The sequence below is a fragment of the Muscardinus avellanarius genome (genome assembly GCF_963383645.1).
Source record: "Muscardinus avellanarius genome assembly, chromosome: 12".
Classification (NCBI taxonomy): domain Eukaryota; kingdom Metazoa; phylum Chordata; class Mammalia; order Rodentia; family Gliridae; genus Muscardinus; species Muscardinus avellanarius.
Window position 1 is genome coordinate 6189021 of NC_137798.1, and position 21359 is coordinate 6210379.

Below are 21359 nucleotides of genomic sequence, written 5' to 3' on the forward strand. Positions count from 1 at the left end.
GCACGGAGCTTACAGCACGTGGGTTGTTGAAGACATTCAAAGCCTAACACTAGGCCAGCTGTGGTAGTGCACACCTGTAAGCCAGGTACTTGGGAGGCTGAGACAGAAGGATCACAGGTTCGAAGCCAGCTTTAGCACCTTAGTGGGACCTTGTTTCAAAGTAAAATAGGGCTGGGGGTATAGCTTATAGGTAGAGTGTTCCTGCTCCTGGGTCCAATCCCCAGTACACACACAAAAGTCTAAACTATAGCAACCCCCATGCAAAGGATTTAGGTACATTCGTAAGACTCAAAACTCCTCAAAGACAGGGACCATAATTCATCCAGGTTACCACTGTGTCAACACCTAGGGCCTAGCACAGGGCCTGTCATATAGTAAATACTCATTAAATATGTTTTTAAAAAATAACAAATAGCCAGACATGGTGGTGTATGCTTAAAATCCCAGTTACAAGGCTGAGACAGGAAGGTCACAGGTTCGAGGCTAGCCTCAGCAACTTAGTGAGGCCCTCTGCAACTTAGTTAGATCCTGTTACAAAATAAAAGCCGGGCGTGGTGGCACGTTTGTAATCCCAGCATTCGGGAGGCTGAGACCAGAGGATTGCGGTTCGCGGTCAGCCTCAGCTACCTAGTAAGGCCCTCTGCAAATCAGTGAGCTCCTGTTTCAAAATAAAGAATAAAAAATAGGGCTGGAGATGTAGCTTGGAGGTAGAATGCCCCTGCATTTCAACCTTAGTACCATAAAATAAAAAATAAGAGCCGGGTGTGGTGGCGCATACTTATACTCCCAGCATTCGGGAGGCTGAGAAAGGAGGATCTGTGATCGTGGACAGCCTCAGCTGCTTAGTGAGGTCCTCTGCAACTCAGTGAGACCCTGTTTCCAAATAAAGAATAAAAAATAGGGCTGGGGTGCAGCTTGGAGGTAGAATGCCCCTGGGGTACATCCCCAGTGCCGTTAAAAAAAAAAAAAAGAAAGAAAGAAAGAAAGAGGGAGAGAGAGAAAGAAAAGACAAGACAAGACCCTTGGGGACACAAACTCGCTTCCTGAGACCAGCTCAATCCCTTTGAGGTCAACATCCCCCAGGCCCTGACCACCTCCCACGAGGCCCTAGCTCTTAAAGGTCCCACGGCCACTCACATGGCACTGGAGACCAAGTTTTCAGCACCTGCACCTCTGGGGCATCCACTCAAACCACAGCAAACCACAGACACTGCCTGTGGCGATACGGAAAGAAGAGCTGGTCCAGAGGACCAAGAGGACAGGCAGTGGTCCTACGCACTGAGCAGGTCCCATGCACTCAGCCCTCAGGCATGGTTTCTCAAAGGATGAATGAATAGGTGGATGGATGGATGGATGGATGGATGGATGGATGGATGGATGGACGGGCACGTGCACCATCTCATTGTCATGGTCTCTGTGGATGTGTGGAGGCGGGTCAAGCGCCCTGCGTAGGCAGTGTGTGAAAGGTCCCTCAGAGCCCGGGATACCTGTGCTCAGGTCAGCGTGGGGCGGCAGCGGAGGCCGAGGAATCGGGGCCACCACATCCACCCTCCGTTTTTCCCCAAGGAAAGCCATCACGGCAACAGCTTTGAAGGAGGCCTGGGCAGCCATCGTGATTCAGAGGCACTGCCGCGGCTACCTGGTCCGTAACCTGTTCCGGCTGATTCGCGTGGCCGCGGTCACCATCCAGGCCCACACGCGAGGATTCCTGGCCAGGAGGAGGTATCGGAAGGTACAATGGGGGCTGCCCGCTTCCCTGGGAGGGAGGCAAATTCCCACCACGGGTAGCAAGGGAGTTTTCTTCTTCTTTTTTCTTTTTTCCCTTTTTTTTGGTACTGGGGACAGACCCGGGACATTCTATCCCCAGGCAGCACCCTGAGCCCTATTTTATTTTTATTTGGAAACAGGGTCCCACTAGGTTGATGAGAGTCTCACTACTTACCGAGGCTGTCCTCGAACCTGCGATCCTCTTGTCACAGCCTCCCAAGTACTGGCATTACGAGTGTGCGCCACCACGCCCGGCTTAGCGAGGGAGTTTTCTGCACCAAAACCTTGCTGGGAGGTGAAAGGGTCTGTTCACAGCTGTCTGCTGCAGCTGGATCGGCTTGTTGCTTCAGCAGTTCAGGTGTAACAGGACTCTGTGGGTCGTGACCAGAATTCCAGATTTTACGCCATAGGAGTGTGCTGGTAGTGGCATTTTCTGGCTCTGGAGGAGTAGGTGGGAGAAGTGGTGGAGATCCTGTTTGCATTCCATAAAATCTTGTTTCAAAGATGCTGGAGGAACACAAGGCCGTGATCCTTCAGAAATACGCCCGGGCATGGCTGGCCAGACGCCGGTTCCAGAATATCCGAAGATTTGTGCTCAACATTCAGCTGACGTACAGGGTCCAGCGCTTGCAGAAAAAGCTGGAGGACCAGGTAAGCATTCCGAACACATCTTTTGCCACTACTTCTTTTACTAGACATGTAGATTGTTCTGGACCAGGTCCTTAGCTCTGCTATAAAAATTTGTGCCCGTATGAGGAATTCCAACAGCTAACGTGGAGCCCCTGAGCTGGAATACAGAAATCTGCTCTAAAGGGTTGTCACTGAGGGAATCCCCCGCACAAGGGCACCTGGCTCTGCTCGCTGGGGTGTGTGTGCCTGCATGAAGCTGGGCTACCTTGAGCCCCAGGTCTGTCTGTCTGTCTGCCCCCCCCACCCACCCCGGTACTGGGAATGGAACCCAGGGGCATTCTACCTCTGAGCTACACCCCCAGGCCTATTTTTTATTCTTTATTTTGAAACAGGGTCTCACTGAGTTGCAGAGGGCCTCACTAAGTAGCTGAGTCTGTCTCAGTCTCCCGAATGCTGGGATTACAAGCGTGGGCCACCATGTCCGGCTCCAGGTATCTTTTTCTGACTTGTACAAAGACACTGTCCACGTACCAAGCATGCTCCTGCGGGACTGTATCAGCTCAGAGGAGCTAAGATTTTCTAACTTGCCTACAAGCGCCATGGAGTCTGGCTTAGCCCTGCTTCATCCAGATATGTTCCTCACTGGTAGGGAAAAATACAAAATCAAAGAAACCAAAAAACCCCACATGCTTTCAGCCAGTGGAGGGCACAGCATGAAACTCACTCCTGGGCCTGTTTGTAGTAATGCCTAGACTGTCCCGCAGTGAACTTTAAGCTTGGCCCTAAACTGAACCATCGGAGTCCTTGCATGGACGGGCAAATGAACCTGAGGTCTGTAGCAGTCCCTCCTTACGCTCCTGGGTTCCAGGTCTTTGTGTTACCTAGTTCACACAGAATGGCACAGCAGTCAGCCATGAACAGGCAGGAGCAAGGCCTGAGGGAGTGTGGTGACGCTCCGCTCCGGGGTGTCAGTTTGCTGGGGTTGTCATAACTAGCACCCAGCGCGGGCGGTGTAAAAACCAGACTGTATTATCTCACGGTTCCAGAGGTCGGCAGCCCCGATCAGGGAGTTGGCGGGGTCGGGTCCTTCTGTGGCCTCTCTCCTGGGCCTCTAGCCAGCTGCCTCTTCTCTCTGCCTGTACCTCTCTCCCTCTGCCTCGACGGTCCTAATCCCCTCTTCTTAAAAGAACACCAGTGACTTCATTAAGGTCCGCCCTAGTGACCTCTTTGAGGGCCTTATCTTCCAATAGGGTCATAGCCAAGGCTCAAAGCATAGGACTTGAGCAAATGATTCTCTAAAGGACACAGTGTAGCGCAGGACACTACGGCCACCCTGGAGCTGGCTCCGGGACTGGGCAGGCCCCACCGCGACCTCCATAACAAGTGGACACTTCCTATAACAGGTGGCTGCAGCCTCTCCCTTCGGGATGACCCTCTGACCCTCTGCGGCTTCTTTTCTTTAGAGCAAAGAAAACCACGGGCTGGTGGAGAAGCTGACCAGCCTGGCCGGCATGCGGGCCGGGGATGTGGAGAGGATGCAGAGACTGGAAACCAAGCTGGAAAGAGCGGCCACCCACAGGCGCGCTTACGAGGAGAAGGGCAAGCGGTACAGGGAGGCCGCGGAAGAGGTCAGGCCGCGCGGGTCCCGGGGGACGAGCACCCACGCCCTTCCTGCAAAGCAGAGTCTGCTGTGGACGTCCACAGCCACGGGGAGCCTACCTTTCAGGGAAGGGAGGCCAGAGGACGAGGGTCCGGGGGCGAGCAGGGTAATGATGCTCTTGGCTTTGCTGCTGCCGGGCTGCGCAGCCTTGACCAAGTCATGCATCTTCTCTGAATGTGGTATGTAAAATGCGAAGGACGCAAAGGGACCAACAGAGGCGTTTTGAGGACAAAATTGTCAAATGAGATAATTTAGTCAAATGCCCGTTTTAGGCCCCGCACCAGTGTGAGCTAACACGGTGGACAGAAATGGCTTATTACCATCCATTTTCCTGTATTTTTTTTCTTTCTTTTCTTCTATTTTTTTTTTTCTTTTTTGCGGCGCTGGGGATGGAACCTAGGAGCATTCTACCTCCGAGCTACACTTCCAGCCCTATTTTTATTCTTTTTTTTTTTGGTGGTACTGGGGTTCCTGGAAGCCCTTCTACCTCCGGGCTACACTCCCAGACCTATTTTATACTTTTTTATTTATTTGGAAACAGGGTCTCTTAAGCCAGCGAGGCTGACTACAAACCTGCGCGATCCTCCTGTCTCCGCCTCCCAAGCGTGGGGATTACAAGCGTGCGCCACCACGCCCGGCCCTATTTTTTATTCTTTATTTGGAAACAGGGTCTCACTAAGTAGCTGAGGCTGTCCTTGAGGCTGTGATCCTCCTGTCTCAGCATCCCAAATGCTGGATTACAAGCATGTGCCACCATGCCTAATTTCTCCTGTACTTTCATAAGTGCTGCGGCACCCGTGGCTGGTTGCCAGTGGCCCCAGAGGGTGCCCCTACCCTCCCAGATCCCCTCCCAGAACCCCTGCCAACACGGACAGTCTCCTGCAGCTGGCACCCAGGGCCCCCGCTGTGTCCCAGTGGGCACTCTTCCAAGAGAAGCCAAGAAAACCGAGATTCTGCCATGCTCACCCTACCTGAGCCATAACCTCAAAGTGTGAACCCACTGCACGTCCTAAATTCAGTAATTATGTCGTGTGAGCCATCAAGAAGCAGGAAAAGCACATGTCCTTGGTCTCAAGGAGAACTTGGGCTTGGTCTTTGTCCCGGGCATCAGCTGTTGCAAACCATGTTGGGCCCCTGCTCAAGGCACATGCGGGGCCTTGAGGTCCCACGGAGCCCTGGCCTATGATGGCGGTTGCAGCGTCTCGCAGGGGGCAAATGCTGGCTGTCATCTCTGGGCAGGGGCAGAGGGGAGAAGCCGGTTTAATGACCTGAGGCTTTTCACCAAGAGAGGCAGTGAGGTTTTTTTAATTTTGTTTTGTTTTTTGTGGTGCTGAGGACTGAACACAGGGGCTTTCTACCTCCGAGCTACACCCCCAGCCCACGTTTTTATTCCTTATTGGGAAACAGGGTCTTGCTAAGTTGCGGAGGGCCTTACCAAGTAGCTGAGGCTGTCCGTGAACCCGGATCTTCCTGTCTCAGCCTCCCAAGTACTGGGATGACGAGCGTGCGCCACCACGCCCAGCTTAGAGGTGGTGGGTTTTTAAAAAGGTTTTTCTTTCCCTTGCCTTCACTAGAAATTGGCAAAGCTTCAGAAGCAGAATTCGGAACTGGAGATACAGAAAGAGCAGATACAGTTGGAACTCCGAGAGAAGACGGAAGAGCTGAGAGGTGAGGCTGGGCGGCTGGTAGACCCTCACACTCGCGCCCCAGTCATCCCGCGAGGAGCACTGGGCTGGACCGAACTTAGAATCAGAGGTCTCTGGGGTACACTGAGTATTGTGAGGAGTGTGTGTGTGTGTGTGTGTGTGTGTGGTACTGGGATGGAACCCAGGGGCATTCTACCTCTGAGCTATACCCCCAGCCCTATTTTTTATTCTTTTTTTTAATTATTATTTTGGTGGTGGTACTGGGGTTCCTGGAAGCCCTTCTACCTCTGGGCTACACTCCCAGACCTATTTTTACATTTTTATTTGGAAACAGGGTCTCCTAAGCCAGCGCGCGCGGCTGGCTTTGAACCTGCGCGATCCTCCTATCTCTGCCTCCCAAGCGCGGGGATTACAAGCGTGCGCCACCACGCCCGGCTTTTTTTTTTAATTCTTTATTTGGAAACCGCATCTCACTGAGTTGCCAAGGGCCTCACTAAGTAGCTGAGGCTGTCCGTAAACCATGACCCTCCTGTCTCAGCCTCCCGAATGCTGGGATGGCAAGCGTGCGCCACCACACCCGGCTTTGTGAGAATTGTTTGCTTCTCACTGAACAGCTGTCTTTAAGCTGTGCTAACTTCCCCTGTGGATGGATTCATCACACAGCACAGCAGTCCCTGGGACCCTTTGCACAGCACGCAGATGGTGGGCTGCCAGCCTTTCATCAGGACACGCGTGTGTCTGTGTGCCTGTGCAGGGGTGTGCTATGGTGGTGGCGGTGACGGTAGCCGGGGTGGTTCAGGCACGTGCATTTTTAAACACTGAGGCGATCGTGACTCACAGTCAGAGAAACGCGCAGTAACATTACTCACCAAAGATGTGCAGAAACTTCAGAGCTGGCAGCGTGACTCAGTCTAAGCGGTACACGTGATCTCTGTCACTGCCCAAGTCCTGACAGAAGGACAGGCCTTGCAATCCGTGGGCGTTGCTTTCCTTTGGGGGTACGAAGCAGCTACCTTTAGCCTAGCTCTACCCGCCCATAGCTCTCCTGCTCAAGTTGGAACAGAGAGTTCTTGTTAAACCCCAGGAAAGGCCAGGCGTGGTGATGCACGCCTGTAGCCCCGGTACTTGAGAGGCTGAGGCAGGAAGATCACAGGTTCAAGGACAGCTTCAGCAATGTAGCAAAGAGCCTAAGCAACTTAGCAATACCCTGTTTTAAAGTAAAAATTAAAATAGAGCTGAGGGTGTAGCTCTGGGATGAAATGCCCCGGTGGATCCTGAATTGGGTTTAAGGCACCGCACTTGATTATCTTAGCTAGAGTTCTTTTCCTTAAGCTCCAACGTGAAGCCTCAGGGAATAGTATTAAGGCTCAGGCCTGGGAGACTCTGGTGTGCATCTCAGCCAGCCGTCTAGAGCGTCCTGGGGCACAGAGCCCTGGGAGTCCAGGCCAACCTCAGCAACCTAGCAAGATCCTACTTTAAAATAAAAATTAAAGCCGGGCATGGTGGCGCACGCTTGTAATCCCAGTACTTGGAGGCTGAGACAGGAGGATCACAGGTTCGCAGCCAGCCTCAGCAAAATAAAAAATGGGGCTGGGGGTAGAGCTCAGAGGTAGAATGCCCCTGGGTTCAATCCTTAGTACTGCAAAATTAATTAACTAATTAATTAATTAAAAATTAAAATATAGTTGAGGTATATCTCAGTTAGATATACCCTAACTATCGTGACTCAGTGTCACTCCCCAGTACCAAAGAAAAAATGAAGAAGACTTGTGATAATTTCATGATTTTCTTCTTCTCAAGGGGTTTCTGTTTATTTCTAATCATATATATTGTCCTAAAGCCAGTTTATCTATTTTAATACAACAGATGACATTCAGACCAATAAAAGTACTATAAATGAAACAATTTATAAATTCCGACATGAAAAATTTGTGAGATGATTATCATTATTATTATTTTGTGTTACTGCGGATCGAACCCAGGAACGTTCTATCTCTGAGCTATACCCCTGGCCCTTTTTAAAAATATTTTGCTGTGAAACAGGATCTCACTAAGTTGCCGAGAGCCTTGCTACGTCGCTGAGGTTGTCCTTAAGCCTGCGGTCCTATCTCAGCTCCCTAATCCTGGCATCATAAGCTTGTGTCACCATGCCCAGCTGAGATTATTATTTTAAAACCTCCGTATCCACATTTCTAGCGTATAAAAAATGGAATGCGTGCTCATCTTAAGCCCCATTAGTAATAAGAACCATGTGATTGTTCTTACGATCTCATTTTCTCAAATGTGTTATGAGACAATCAAGGGATCTGTTGGGCAAACTCACTCACTCCCTTCCTTCCTTCCTTCCTTCCTTCCTTCTTTCCTTCTTCCTACTGGGAATTGAACCCAGGAGCATTTTGCCATTGAGCTACACCCTCAGCCCTTTTAATTTTTGTCTTTCAAACAGGGTCTCAGTAGGTTGCTGAGTCTCCCTACGTCTCCTGAGCCTGTGAATCTGCGATCCTCCTGTCTCAGCCTCCCACGAGGCTGTGAATCTGAGATCCTCCTGTCTCAGCCTCCCACGAGGCTGTGAATCTGAGATCCTCCTGTCTCAGCCTCCCACGAGGCTGTGAATCTGAGATCCTCCTGTCTCAGCCTCCCACGAGGCTGTGAATCTGCGATCCTCCTGTCTCAGCCTCCCACGAGGCTGTGAATCTGCGATCCTCCTGTCTCAGCCTCCCACGAGGCTGTGAATCTGCGATCCTCCTGTCTCAGCCTCCCGCGTACTTGGCAGAGATAATTCAAAGAGCATTCTCTCTTCACAGAAAAAATGGACAACCTCACCAAGCAGCTCTTTGACGATGTGCAAAAAGAGGAACAGCAAAGGAAGTATGAAATCTAGTTTGCCTAGAGCCACTTCTTCCTTCTCTCTCTACTGCCTTGCACTTTGCTTCTCAGCTTACAGATCCCAGGTACGGGAAGTGGGTGTGAATAGCTATTTTATTTTATTTTTGCAGTCCTGGGGATGGAACCCAGGGCCATTCTACCTCCAAGTTATACCCCCAGCCCTATTTTTGATTCTTTATTTTAAAACAGAGTCCCACTGAGTTGCAAAGGGCCTCACTAAGTAGCTGGGGCTGACCTCGAACCAGGATCCTCCTGTCTCCGCCTCCCAAATGCTGGGATCACAAGTGTACACCACCATGAGTGAATAAATAGTTTTAGGCACTGAAGGTCTGAGATCCATGAGCACTCAGTGTGCCTCTCCAGATATTGTACAGTTTCCGAAGTTTTTCATACCCTCCCGCTGAATAGGCGCAGAGGACCGCCAAGAATCATTTAACTCGTGCACCTAGGCAAATATAAGTTCCAGGGGACACTTGGCCCTAGGAAATCAGCTCAGCTCTTGGCATCTGTCCTCGTGCCAGGATTGCTTGGGAATGATAATTTTAAGCAGAGGGCGTAGAGAACCAGCTGGGGTGATGCTCAGACTTCTTTTCAGTCCTGACTGGGTCAGGGCAGTGCAGGCCGATTTGCTGAGTAAAACCCACCCTGGAGACACACCTGCCACAGTCTGTGGACACACCCCCAGCCAGCTCAGCTCAGACTGAGTCTGAGATTCCTCCTTTTTTTTTTTTGCAGTACTGGTGCTAGAACCCAGGGGCAGTCTACCTCCGAGCTACATCCCCAGCCCTATTTTTGATTTATTTTATTTTATTTTATTTATTTTATTTATTTTATTTTATTTTATTTTATTTTTTTATTTTTTTATTTTGAAGTCTCCCTGAGTTGCAAAGGGCCTCACTAAGTAGCTGAGGCTGGCCACGAACTGCGATCCTCTTGTCTCAGCCTCCTGAATGCCAGGATCACAAATGGGTGTCACCCACCATGCCCAGCTCTGAGATTCTTTTAATCCAAGACTTCTAGTTGCAGTTTTCTTTTTCAAGGGTTATTTTAGTGACCTCTTGGAACTACTGCAGTTTTTCAAAAAAAACCTTAGAACAAAGTTTAAAAGTTTGCTAATATCTATAAAAGAAAATCAAACAAATATTTGGGGAGCATGACTCTCTTACTCAGACTTTTTAAAACCCTTTGGGTTATAAACTCCTACAACTTTCCGATTCTGACTGGGCCCTGCGGTATTTAAGTTATTATTATTTATTTTTTTCAGTACTGGGGATGGAACCCAGGGACATTCTACCTCCGAGCTCCACCCCCAGCCCTATTTCTTATTCTTTATTTTGAAGCAGGGTCTCACTGAGTTGCAAGGGGTCTCACTAAGTAGCTGAGGCTGTCCTCGAACCGTGATCTTCCTGTCTCAGCCTCCCGAATGCTGGGATCACAAGCGTGAGCCGCCACGCCCGGCCTACGTTACTTTCTTAGCTAATCATCACTTATTTATTTGAGCAACCCTTTCACAAAGAAGTGGATTCTTTGGGGCACACGGATTCGCTGCAATATAGTCTAAAACTTTTGAAGGGTGCGACCCCTGGATATATCGGGTGGCTCTACAGATTGAGTATCCTTTATCTGAAATGCTTGAGGCCAGAGTGCTTCCAGTTTTGAAGTTTTAGTTGTTGGTGGTGTTGTTCTGTTTCTGTCTTGGAGTCTTTGCATAGACGTTATTGATTGAGCGTCCCTGATTCAAAATGCCCAAATCTGACATCCTCTGAGCATCATGCTGAGATTCAAAACTTTTTGGATTCCAAGCACTTCAGAGTTTGGATGTATGGGTTAGGGATGCTGAGCCCTATTGGCTGGTTTAGCAGCAAACCAAGCTGGCACGTGGCAGAACGTGCCAAGGTCTTTGCTGAGGGAAGCAGCCGCTCCCGGGGCTGCACGGGACCCAGGTGGCTCCGGAGACGCAGTGTCCCAACCACCACGTGTCTTTTAACTTCAGCCTTTCTGTCCTGTGTTTTTGGTGCCATGATAACCATAGACACACATTTTTTCAAATCAGAAGATACAAGAAAAGCCGGGCGTGGTGGCACACACACGCTTGTAATCCCAGTACTTGGGAGGCTGAGACAGAAGGATCGCAGGTTCATGGCCAGCCTCAGCTACTTAGTGAGACCCTCTGCAACTCAGTGAGACTTTGTTTCAAAAATAAAGAATCAAGCGCCAGGCATGGTGGCGCACACTTGTAATCCCTGTGCTTGGGAGGCGGAGAGAGGAGGATCGCGCATGTTCAAAGCCAGCCGCGCTGGCTTAAGAGACCCTGTTTCCAAATAAAAACATAAAAATAGGTCTGGGAGTGTAGCCTGGAGATAGAAGGGCTTCCAGGAACCCTAGTAGCACAAAAGAAAGGAAGGAAGGAAGGAAGGAAGGAAGGAAGGAAGGAAGGAAGGAAGGAAGGGAGAATCAAGCCAGGAAAGAAAGAAAGAAGAAAGAAAGAAAGAAAGAAAGAAAGAAAGAAAGAAAGAAAGAAAGAAAGAAAGAAGGAAGGAAAGAAGGAAAGAAAGAATCAAGCCAGGCGTGGTGGCGCACACTTGTAATCCCAGCACTTGGGAGGCTGAGACAGGAGGATCGCACAGATTCGAAGCCAGCCTCAGCTACTTAGTGAGGCTCTCAGCAACTTAGTGAGACTCTGTTTCCAAATAAAATATAAAATAGGTCTGGGAGTATAGCCCGGAGGTAGAAAGCCCCTGGGTTCCACCCCTAGTACCACCAAAAATTAATCAATTAATTAATTAAATTTTAAAAAACAAAGAATAAAAAATAGGGCTAGGGGTATAGCTCAGAGGTAGTAGAATGCCCCTGGGTTCAATCCCCAGTGCTGAAGAAAAAAAAAAAAAAAAAAAAAAAAGAAGGGATAAAAAGTTGACTTTACCTTAATGGAACAGGAAATAGTCTGCTAAACATAAAACCACTGCCTACTGGAGCTCTTGCGATGGGCTCTAATTAACTTCTCTTCTTTTGCCGAAGGGGGGAGGTCTCCTCTCGTTATTTCCAAAGTGATCTGTGGTTCAGAGACTGTACAGATAAACCTAAATTAATTACTCCCTGGTTTCACTGACTAGATGCCTCGAAAAAAGTTTTGAGCTGAAGACACAAGACTATGAGAAACAGATACAGTCTTTGAAAGAAGAAAAGAAAGCGCTCCGGGAAGAGAACGCGGAGCTCCATCGCCAGCTGGCAGAGGAGCGGGTCGCCTCGGACGGCCTGAAGGGAGAGGTGGCTCGGCTCAGCAAGCAGGCCCAGGTGGGAGCCGGCTTGAGCCCCAGGTGGGAGCCGGCAGGCACGGGGCCATCTGCCGGCACCCTGCCCCTGGCCGCCAGGCTCAGATAGCGAGGAGCATCTGCGTGCAGGCCACAGGCAGAGGACCCTTTGCGAGCCAGGCTGCTTTTGACCAGCTATAACCACTTCATGATCGATCCATCGATCCATCGATTGATTGGTACTGGGGGTGGAACTTGGGAGAATTCTGCCACTGAGCTACACCCCCAGCCCTATTTTCTCCTTTTTATTTTGAAACAGGGTCTCACTGAGTTGCTGAGGCTGCCCGCAAACCTGCAGTCCTGCTCTCAGGATTACAAGTGGATGCCAAGTCGGCTAACTTGTAGCTGGGCATAGTGGCACACACCTGTAATCCGAGTACTTGGGAAGCTGAGACAGGAAGATTGCAGGTTCGAGGCCGGCCTCGGCAATTTAGAGAGTCCCTGTTTCAAAATAAAGAATAAAAGCTGTGCATCGTGGCGCACGCTTGTAATCCCAGCATTTGGGAGGTGGAGACAGGAGGGTCGTGTGGTTCTCGGACAGCCTCAGTTACTTAGTGAGGCCCTCTGCAACTCAGTGAGACCCTGTTTCCAAATAAAGAATAAAAAATAGGGCTGGGGGTGTAGCTCAGAGGTAGAATGCCCTTGGGTTTTATCCCCAGTACCACAAATAAGTAAATAAGTAAGTAAATAAATAAATAAATAAGTAAATAAAAGCGGCTAAGGATGTAGCTCAGAGGTAGAATGTCCCTGGTTCAATCTCCAGCACCCCCCCAAAGTCAGCTAAGTTTTTTGAAATTACATTTATATAGTTATTTAAATATGTTGACTTAAAGGCTATTTCCAAATCGAGTTAGAAATTGAGGTGAAGCCTACTGATAGCTGGTGGAAATGTTCCCTGGGCCAAGAGGCTAGGTTCAACTTCTTGCTTGCCTGATCTGAAAATAGAGTCAAATGGCAGGAAAATAGAATTTATTCAGAGTCAAGGAATGTGGAGGAAACTTTCTTACTTCAAATTTCCATCTTCTGAGAACTCAAAAGCAAGGAAAGCTTTTTTTTTTTTTTTTTTTTTTTTTCAGTATTGGGCATGAAACCCAGGGGCTTTCTACCTCCTGGCTGTACTCCCAGACCTATTTTATATGTTTTTATTTGGAAACAGGGTCTCACTGAGTAGCTGAGGTTCCAGCCCTTCAGCCTGTACTCTTAGTATAATGAAAGAAGAGACGCAGAAAAACAACTTATCAACGAGTTGTCCTTAATTTTAGAGCGAGTCCCTTTCATTATTATATAATTCATCATGTTATAAATCAATAACACTTGTATTAAAATTACATTATTGCTAGAATCCTCCATTTAAACTTTTAGTAAATTCACAAAGCAATGACCCATTGCCCATCGCGGTTAGCATAGTTAATGACAGAGCACCACACATTTTAAGATCATGAAAAGTAAATTTCAAATGTTCTCACCACAGAACAAGTGCTAAGTATTTGAGGGGTGGGTAGGCTAATTAGTTTGATTTAATTATTCCATGTTTTTTCATCAATTATGACTTTAGTTTGTACCCCATTAATATACACAAGTATACTTTGTTCGTTTACATTAAAAAGGAAAGCACTGAGAGGACAACCACATGTAACAGTGTTTTATTAATTAATTTAAAATGCTTAATCATACACAGATATACAAGTTGTTATTTACATTCATCATAAAAGTTAGAAATAGTTGGGCATGGTGGTGCACCTTTCTAATCCCAGCATTCAGGAGGCTGAGATAGGAGGATTATGGTTTGTGACCAGCCTCAGCTACTTAGTAAGGCCCTCCACAACTAGGTGAGACCCTGTTTCAAAATAAAAGATAGGCCTGGGAGTGTAGCTCAAAGGTAGAATGCTCCTGGGTTCCATCTCCAGTCCAAAAAAAAAAAAAAGTTAGAAATATTCTTGGGCAATTTCATAAAAACCTCTTGAGAAAAATAAAATTAAAAAAATAAATAATTGGCCCAGTCAAGGCTTAACTGAATTGTTTCTTTGCCAGAAAACATAAGCATATGTGTCCCTATGTTCTTCAATGCAAAACATTCCATCGTAAAGTTGAAAAGCTTTAGTAAATCCAGTAAATATGTGAAACACACATTAGTTAGATAGCTGAAAGATTGCACAGATGTTCTGTGCGACCACCATGGAATAGTCGTGCGTGGTGTTTATATAGTAGCATTTAAATCACCTTGAGAAGCCTCTGAATTTCATAGCAGACACATCCATTTTTCCGGGCCCCCTGTCTCCTATTGTTTAAAAGTAGGACACAAGAGCCGGGCGTGGTGGCGCACAATTGTCATCCCCGCGCTTGGGAGGCGGAGACAGGAGGATCGCGCAGGTTCGGAGCCAGCCTCACTGGCTTAAGAGACCCCGTTTCCATATAAAAAAGTTAAAAAATAGGTCTGGGAGTGTAGCCCGTGGGAGTGTATCCCGGAGGTAGAAGGGCTTCCAGGAACCCCAGTGCCACCAAAATAAATAAATAAATAAATAAATAAATAAGTGTAGGACACAAGAGATAAAGGAGATTTTAGGGAATGAAATTAACCAAATTATGTATGTGCATGTAACAACACGTGCCATTATTATGTAAATTCAATCATAATGCACCAATAAAAAGGAGGAGGAGGAGGAGATGGGACCGTGTGATTGGGAAGGGTCACTTTTAGCCCCACAGTCACAGCTTTCTTCCTTCTAAGCAATTACGTAAGACTGACATGTGTCTGTGGGAGGCCTGCCATCTGGCTGCAGCCTCTGGGAGATTTGGGGCATCATGGGATTGCAGCTGAGCGAGGGCCAGTAGGTGTCACCCGCCTCTTCTTTGGTGGGCAAAACCCCACTCAAACTCTCCAACGTCATAACATGACTGTGTCTGATTTTCAAAGGAAATCATCTATCATCATCAAGTTATTTGTGTTACAATCAGTCTGAAAAGCATAGGTAAATAAATATGGGTGTGACTTGAAACATTAACTGAACCTTTACAAAGAAGAACAGGGTTTCAGGGTTGGATAAGTCTCCCATAAACTTGACTCAAGACCCTGAACATGCTACCTAACCTTCAATTCAGTGACACTTCTTTAATCTATACAAGACCACTCTAAAGCTGGGCATGGTGGCGCACGCTTGTCATCTCTGCATTTGGGAGGCTGAGATAGGAGGATCATGGTTCGAGGACAGCTTCAGCTATTTAGTGAAGCCCTTTGTAACTCAGTGAGACCCTGTTTCAAAATAACAAAGAAAAATAGGGCTGAGCGTGTAGCTCAGAGGTAGAATGCCCCTGGGTTGTATCTCCAGTAGTGGAAAAAAAAAAATCACTGTACTGGTGGTCAACAAGCTGTTGCATGTCTGTGAGGATGGACGGCTTCTGAGTGAGGCACTTGGTAAATATCAGCTGATCTCCTTCCCCTGTGGAAGCAGGATCTGGAGCAAATATCAAGGGGGCTTACTCGCCTCTGCTGCCTCTGGAGTCTTTATATTTCCCTTAGTTACAGAAGCATAAACCTGTGTTGCTCCCTCCGCTGAGCTCACAACCTGGATAAAGGTAGAACACAACCTCTCCATCACCAGGCTGCCCAGGGCACGCCGCCGGGGTTCGTCGTGGCCGGTGCCATGCCCGAGGCTCTCGGAAGCCAACCCCACAGTCAGGAGGTGGCAGCTCTGTCCCTCTCCTGCCATGATCTTATTATCTACTGCAAGAAACTTTTAGAGCTTTTATTTTATAGGTTTTCCCTGCACTCAACTCCACCCGAAGTTGTTGTAGTTATTCTTTCTCCTCTATATAATAGGGAGCTCAATCTATTAATACAACAAAATAGACCTGGGATGAGCAACCGCCTTTCTTCTTTCTTCCTTCCTTCCTTCCTTCCTTCCTTCCTTCCTTCCTTCCTCTTCCTTCCTTCCTTCTTCCTTCCTTCCTCTTTCTCTTTCTTCCTTTCTTCTTTCTTTCTTTCTTTCTTTCTTTCTTTCTTTCTTTCTTTCTTTCTTTCTTCTTTCCTTCCTCTTCCTTCCTTCCTTCTTCCTTCCTCTTCTTCTTTCTTTCTTTCTTTCTTTCTTTCTTTCTTTCTTTCTTTCTTTCTTTCTTTCTTTCTTTCTTTCTTTCTTTCTTCGGTACTGGGGATAGAACCCAGGAGCATTTTACCTCAGAACTACATCCCCAGCCCTTTTTTAAAATTTTTTATCTTGAAACAGGGTCTCACTGAGTTGCAATGGGCATTATTAAGTAGCTGAGGCTAGCCATGAACCATAATCCTCCTGTATCAGCCTCCCAAATACTGGGATTACAAGCGTGCGCCACCACTCCTGGCAATCCTAACAACAGCAATCCTGGCAGTCAGCAACAGCATTTTGAATAGGTCAACATGCTTGAAGGCCAGGTATACAGGCAGTGGTGGCTGGACAAGATTTAGCTGAGCAACCGCAGGGAGGATATCTTGCCTCTTTACTCTCTTCTTTACAAGTGTTCCTTAGCTGGGCATGGTGGCGCATACATACCAGTACTTGGGAGGCTGAGGCAGGAGGATCGCAGGCTTGAGGACAACTTCAGCAAGTAGGGAGACTCTTATTAACCTAGTGAGGTCCTGTTTCAAAATAAAAGTTTAAACAGGACTGGGGTGTAGCTAAGAGGTAGAACGCTCCTGGATTCAATCCCAGCACCACACACAGAGATCAGATGATGTTTACCAAGGGCTTGACTCAGAAGCCGTCCCTCCTCGGGGACCTGCAGCACTTTGTTGGTCACCAGTAGAGCGACCTTTTACAAAGAAATGTCCCTGAACTGAAGGCTAGGTAGTGTGTAATTTTTTTCGGAGAAAAAGTATAACTGCTATTTTTTCTCCACTGTGTTTCGTCACCGCTGTGATTCAGACCATCTCTGAGTTTGAGAAGGAGATCGAGCTGCTTCAGACACAGAAGATAGAGGTGGAGAAGCACGTGCAGTCACAGAAGCGGGAAATGAGAGGTAACAAGAACACAGGTCACTCCGTCCATAGGGCGCGGACTGCGCTGGCGAAGGCCTGTGCCGGCGGAGGGGACGTGTCCTCTGACCTGTGTGTGTTGGGTTGGGCAGCTGGGTTCCTGGACAGCGAGCTGGTTGGACACCTGGGAGGTTGGGGAATCAGGGGGCAGGATGGCTGGCAAGTTATTTAGCGGGAGCCTCTGTGTGAAACTTAGAAAACCGGGCCCAGGAAAGGTCATAGAGAGGACTCGTGCGTGACTGTGGTCCGCACACTGTGCCTTTCCCTTTTAGAAAAGATGTCAGAGATCGCCAAACAACTCCTGGAGAGCTATGACATCGAAGACGTAAGAAGCAGGTGATCTGTTTTGCGTTATGGCGTGTCCGGAGACATGGGAAGCCCGTGGGAGAGATGCTAGAGTGTTGTTTCTCTCTCCTTATTTTCCAGGCTTTCTGTGGAAGACTTGGAACACTTAAATGAGGATGGAGAACTCTGGTTTGCTTATGAAGGGCTAAAGAAGGCAACACGGTAAGGAATTTCCCTTGGGTTCTATGTTTCAGAGGTAATAGACTATGGGAAAGTCAGAAGTTTAGTTCACACAGATTAGACACACAAAGTGGATCCTCACAGTGGGAAGAATAAATAATCACTGGAGATGTTTCTCTGATAATGATGCAGTTAGCTAAATTAGGGGCAACAATCTCTTCATGCAGTAAATTATAAATTACCTAGGAATAAAACCCATAACCTGTATAGTGAAATCAAATAAGTTAGCCACTGTTGCTGTAGATATAGAAGTATATTTAAATTTAAGAAGTTTTGTTATATATTATAAAATATAAAAATACACACATATAAATATATGCATATATTTACATATGTAAACACACATATATGTATATATACATATACATATACATATACATATATATACATATACATATATATATATATTTGGTACTGAAGATCAAACCCAGGGCGTTCTACCTCTGAACCCTATTTCATTTTTTATTATGAAACAGAATGTCACTAAGTTGAGGGCCTTGCTAAATTGCTTAGGCTGGCCTCAAACCTGTGATCCTCCTGTTTCACCTGTTTCACCTCCCAAATATTGGGATTATAGACGTGTGCCCTCATGCCCGGCTATTATTTTTTTAATTAACAACTTTATTTATTTATTTATTTATTTGCGGTACTGGGGATGGAACCTAGGGGCATTCTGCCTCTGAGCTATACCCCTGCCCTATTTTTTATTCTTTATTTGGAAACAGGCTCTCAGTGAGTTGCAGAGGGCCTGAGTAGCTGAGGCTGTCTGCGAACCGCGATCCTCCTGTTTCAGCCTCCCAAATGCTGGGATTATAAGCGTGCGCCACCAGGAACAACTTTTGTTTTATAGCAGTTTTAGATTCATAGCAAAGTTGGGTAGAAGATACAAGGTTCCTGTATATTCCTGTTACCACACGCACAACCTCCCCCTCCCATCAAGGTCCTACACACAAAGGTCAGTTCACAGATGGCTCTTACCCAGAGTCCATAGCGTACCTTAGAGCGCCCTCTTGTGGTTGTTCATTCTATGGGTTTTGACAGAGCCACAAGTGTAGAATCCTGCAGAGCATATATTTTTAACCCTTAAGAGAGTTTGAAAAGGCCACTTAATAACTTGTAAAATGAAAGGTCTTTATCACTGGCTGCGTGTTAACCCCACACAGTGCTTCATACCCAGCTAGAAGGATCCTCTAATCGTAGCTCCTGACTCCATACCTGCAGCTACGCAGATTCCCGAGGAAGCCCCAGTCGCAGCCCTTCAGAGTTGCCGCATGGTCAGCTCTTCTCCCCTCCTTAACAGTGTTTTGGAGAGTCATTTTCAGTCTCAGAAGGATTGCTACGAGAAGGAGATTGAAGCTCTGAACTTCAAAGTGGTGCATCTAAGCCAAGAAATCAACCACCTGCAGAAATTATTTAGAGAAGAGAATGACATCAACGAGAGCATCCGTCATGAAGTCACAAGGCTGACGTCAGAAAACATGGTAGGTCTCAGCCACGGGCGCTGGGCCTGGCCCTTAGCCAAGAGGCATTTTTCACTGGGAGGTAAAATTCAGTGTCCTGGCAGTAAAACAACGAATTTAACACCGGGTGTGGTACTTGGGAGGCTGAGACAGGAGGATCGCAGGTTCGCGGCCAGCCTCAGCTACTTAGTGAGGCCCTCTGCAACTTAGTGAGATCCTGTTTCAAAATAAAGAATAAAAAATAAGCTGGGCATGGTGGCACACCCTTGTAATCCCTGCGCTTGGGAGGCGGAGACAGGAGGATCGTGCAGCTTTAAAGCCAGCCGTGCTGGCTTAAGAGACCCTGTTTCGAAAAATAAAATAGGTCTGGGAATGTAGCCCGAAGGTATAAGGGCTTCCGGGAACCCCAGTACCACCAAAAAAAAAAAAAAAAAGGCTGAGTAGAATTCCATCGTGTACATATCCCATAGTTTTGTAATCCACTCATCTGTTGATGGACACCTTGGCTGGCTCCATAGTTTGCCAATAGTGAATTGTGCGGCTATGAACATAGACACTTATGCATTAGTTTGGTAGTTTGGTTTCCATTCTTTTAGGTAGATACTCAGAAGTGGTACTGCTGGATCTCATATATATGGTGGGTTTGTTCCCATTTTTCTGAGGATCCTCCAGACTGTTTTCCAAAGAGGTTGTGCTAAGTGAGATTAGTCAGTCACAAAAAATAAGAAATCGGATGCTCTCCTTAATGTGTGGAAGCTAGGGAGAGAATGGGTCATGGGAGGAGCTCTAGACGAAGAAGGAACCATAGATGAGCAAATAAGGCGACCTACTGAGGGGATGGAGGGGAAGAGGGAAGCTCCCTGACGTCCATGATGTACATCCACAAATATCAAAGCCAATCGCCAAGCCAAACATGAGCAGGAGGGGGAGGGAAGGGGGAAGAGCTAAACGAGTGATGTGTGTGCGTGTGGGTCTCTACCATCTCGTACTCCATTAAAATGGATGACTACAATGCACCAATAAATTATTATTATTATTATTATTATTATTATTATTATTATTTTGGCAGGTCTGGGGATGGAACTCAAGGGCATGTGACCTCCGGGCTACACCTCCTGCCCAATTTTTTATTCTTTATTTTGAAACAGGGTCTCACTGAGTTACGGAGGGCCTCACTAAGTAGCTGAGGCTGTCCATGAACCGCGATCCTCCGGTCCCAGCCTCCCAAATGCTGGGATTACAAGTGTGCGCCACCACATCCAGCAAATAAAAATTATTTTAAAAAAAGAAAAGAAAAATAGGGCTGGGGGTATAACTCAGTGATAGAATGCCCCAGCGTTCAATCCCCAGTACCCTAACCCTAACCCAGTACCAATATATATACATGAATATATATCTTGTTTCAAATATTTCTTTGGGAAAAAGACACTACTCATTAACACTATTTTTTTTTTTTTGATGGTACTGGGGTTCCTGGAAGCCCTTCTACCTCCGGGCTACACTTCCAAACCTGTTCTATATATATATATATATATATATATATATATATATATATATTTTTTTTTTTTTTTGTGGTACTGGGGTTCCTGGAAGCCCTTCTATCTCCGGACTACACTCCCAGACCTATTTTTACATTTTTATTTGGAAACAGGGTCTCCTAAGCCAGCGCGCGCGGCTGGCTTCGAACCTGCGCGATCCTCCTGTCTCTGCCTCCCAAGCGCGGGGATTACAAGCGTGCGCCACCACGCCCGGCAACCTGTTTTATATTTTTGAAACAGGGTCTCTTGCACCAGCGCGGCTGACTACGAACCTGCGCGATCCCTCTGTCTCTGCTTCCCAAGCGCGGGGATGACAAGCGTGAGCCACCACGCCCGGCTCATTAACACTGTTTTGACCTATCAAGGGTCTTTTTTCTTTAACACCTCTTTGCCGTGGGTTCATGAGGAAGGTCCCAGCAGCCCAGGCTCCTTCCCACTGGTGCTCACACGCTCGGCACCTCTGGGCGGAGCAGGCTGGCGCTTCCCCTAGCAGAAAGGCTGGTGCCTTTCCCTTTGGCTTCCTCCTCCGTCCCATCGTTTTTCTTCACCAGCTTGAAGCTGTCTTGATGCCAGTACGCTTTGCGCACATTAATTCTCTCAGCAAGAATCTTGCCCTTGACTTGCTTGTTTACGCAATGCCAGCAGCGGTGCTGGGTAACATTATAGACCCTGCTGGTTTTGTTCTGCTGACATTGGTGAGGTCCTTTCTGAACAGCACCCATGACCTGAATGTCTACATCACCCTTCTTGTGGATTTACATGTATGTGGCTAAAGGGACAACTCTACGTTTTCTTCCTTCCTTTCTTCCTTTCTTCCTTCCTTCCTTCCTTCCTTTCTTTCTTTCTTTCTTTCTTTCTTTCTTTCTTTCTTTCTTTCTTTCTTCTTTCTTTCTCTTTTTTTGTGGTACTAGGGATGGAACCCAGGGGCATT

The 21359-nt window shown here is 47.3% G+C and overlaps 1 protein-coding gene across 1 annotated transcript in view; it reads left to right on the forward strand.

The window, feature by feature from the left end:
• The window catches only part of MYO5C (myosin VC), a gene marked incomplete at both ends in the record, with an annotated part of 95947 nt that overhangs the window by 55005 nt on the left and 19583 nt on the right, over window positions 1–21359 (forward strand). Inside the window, 10 exons of the mRNA XM_080707006.1 lie at window positions 1567–1732; window positions 2272–2418; window positions 3861–4025; window positions 5632–5725; window positions 8508–8571; window positions 11703–11883; window positions 16796–16889; window positions 17178–17241; window positions 17332–17412; window positions 18731–18911. Coding sequence (XP_080563132.1) covers window positions 1567–1732; window positions 2272–2418; window positions 3861–4025; window positions 5632–5725; window positions 8508–8571; window positions 11703–11883; window positions 16796–16889; window positions 17178–17241; window positions 17332–17412; window positions 18731–18911 — 1237 coding nt within the window. The remainder of the gene's footprint in view (window positions 1–1566; window positions 1733–2271; window positions 2419–3860; window positions 4026–5631; window positions 5726–8507; window positions 8572–11702; window positions 11884–16795; window positions 16890–17177; window positions 17242–17331; window positions 17413–18730; window positions 18912–21359) is intronic.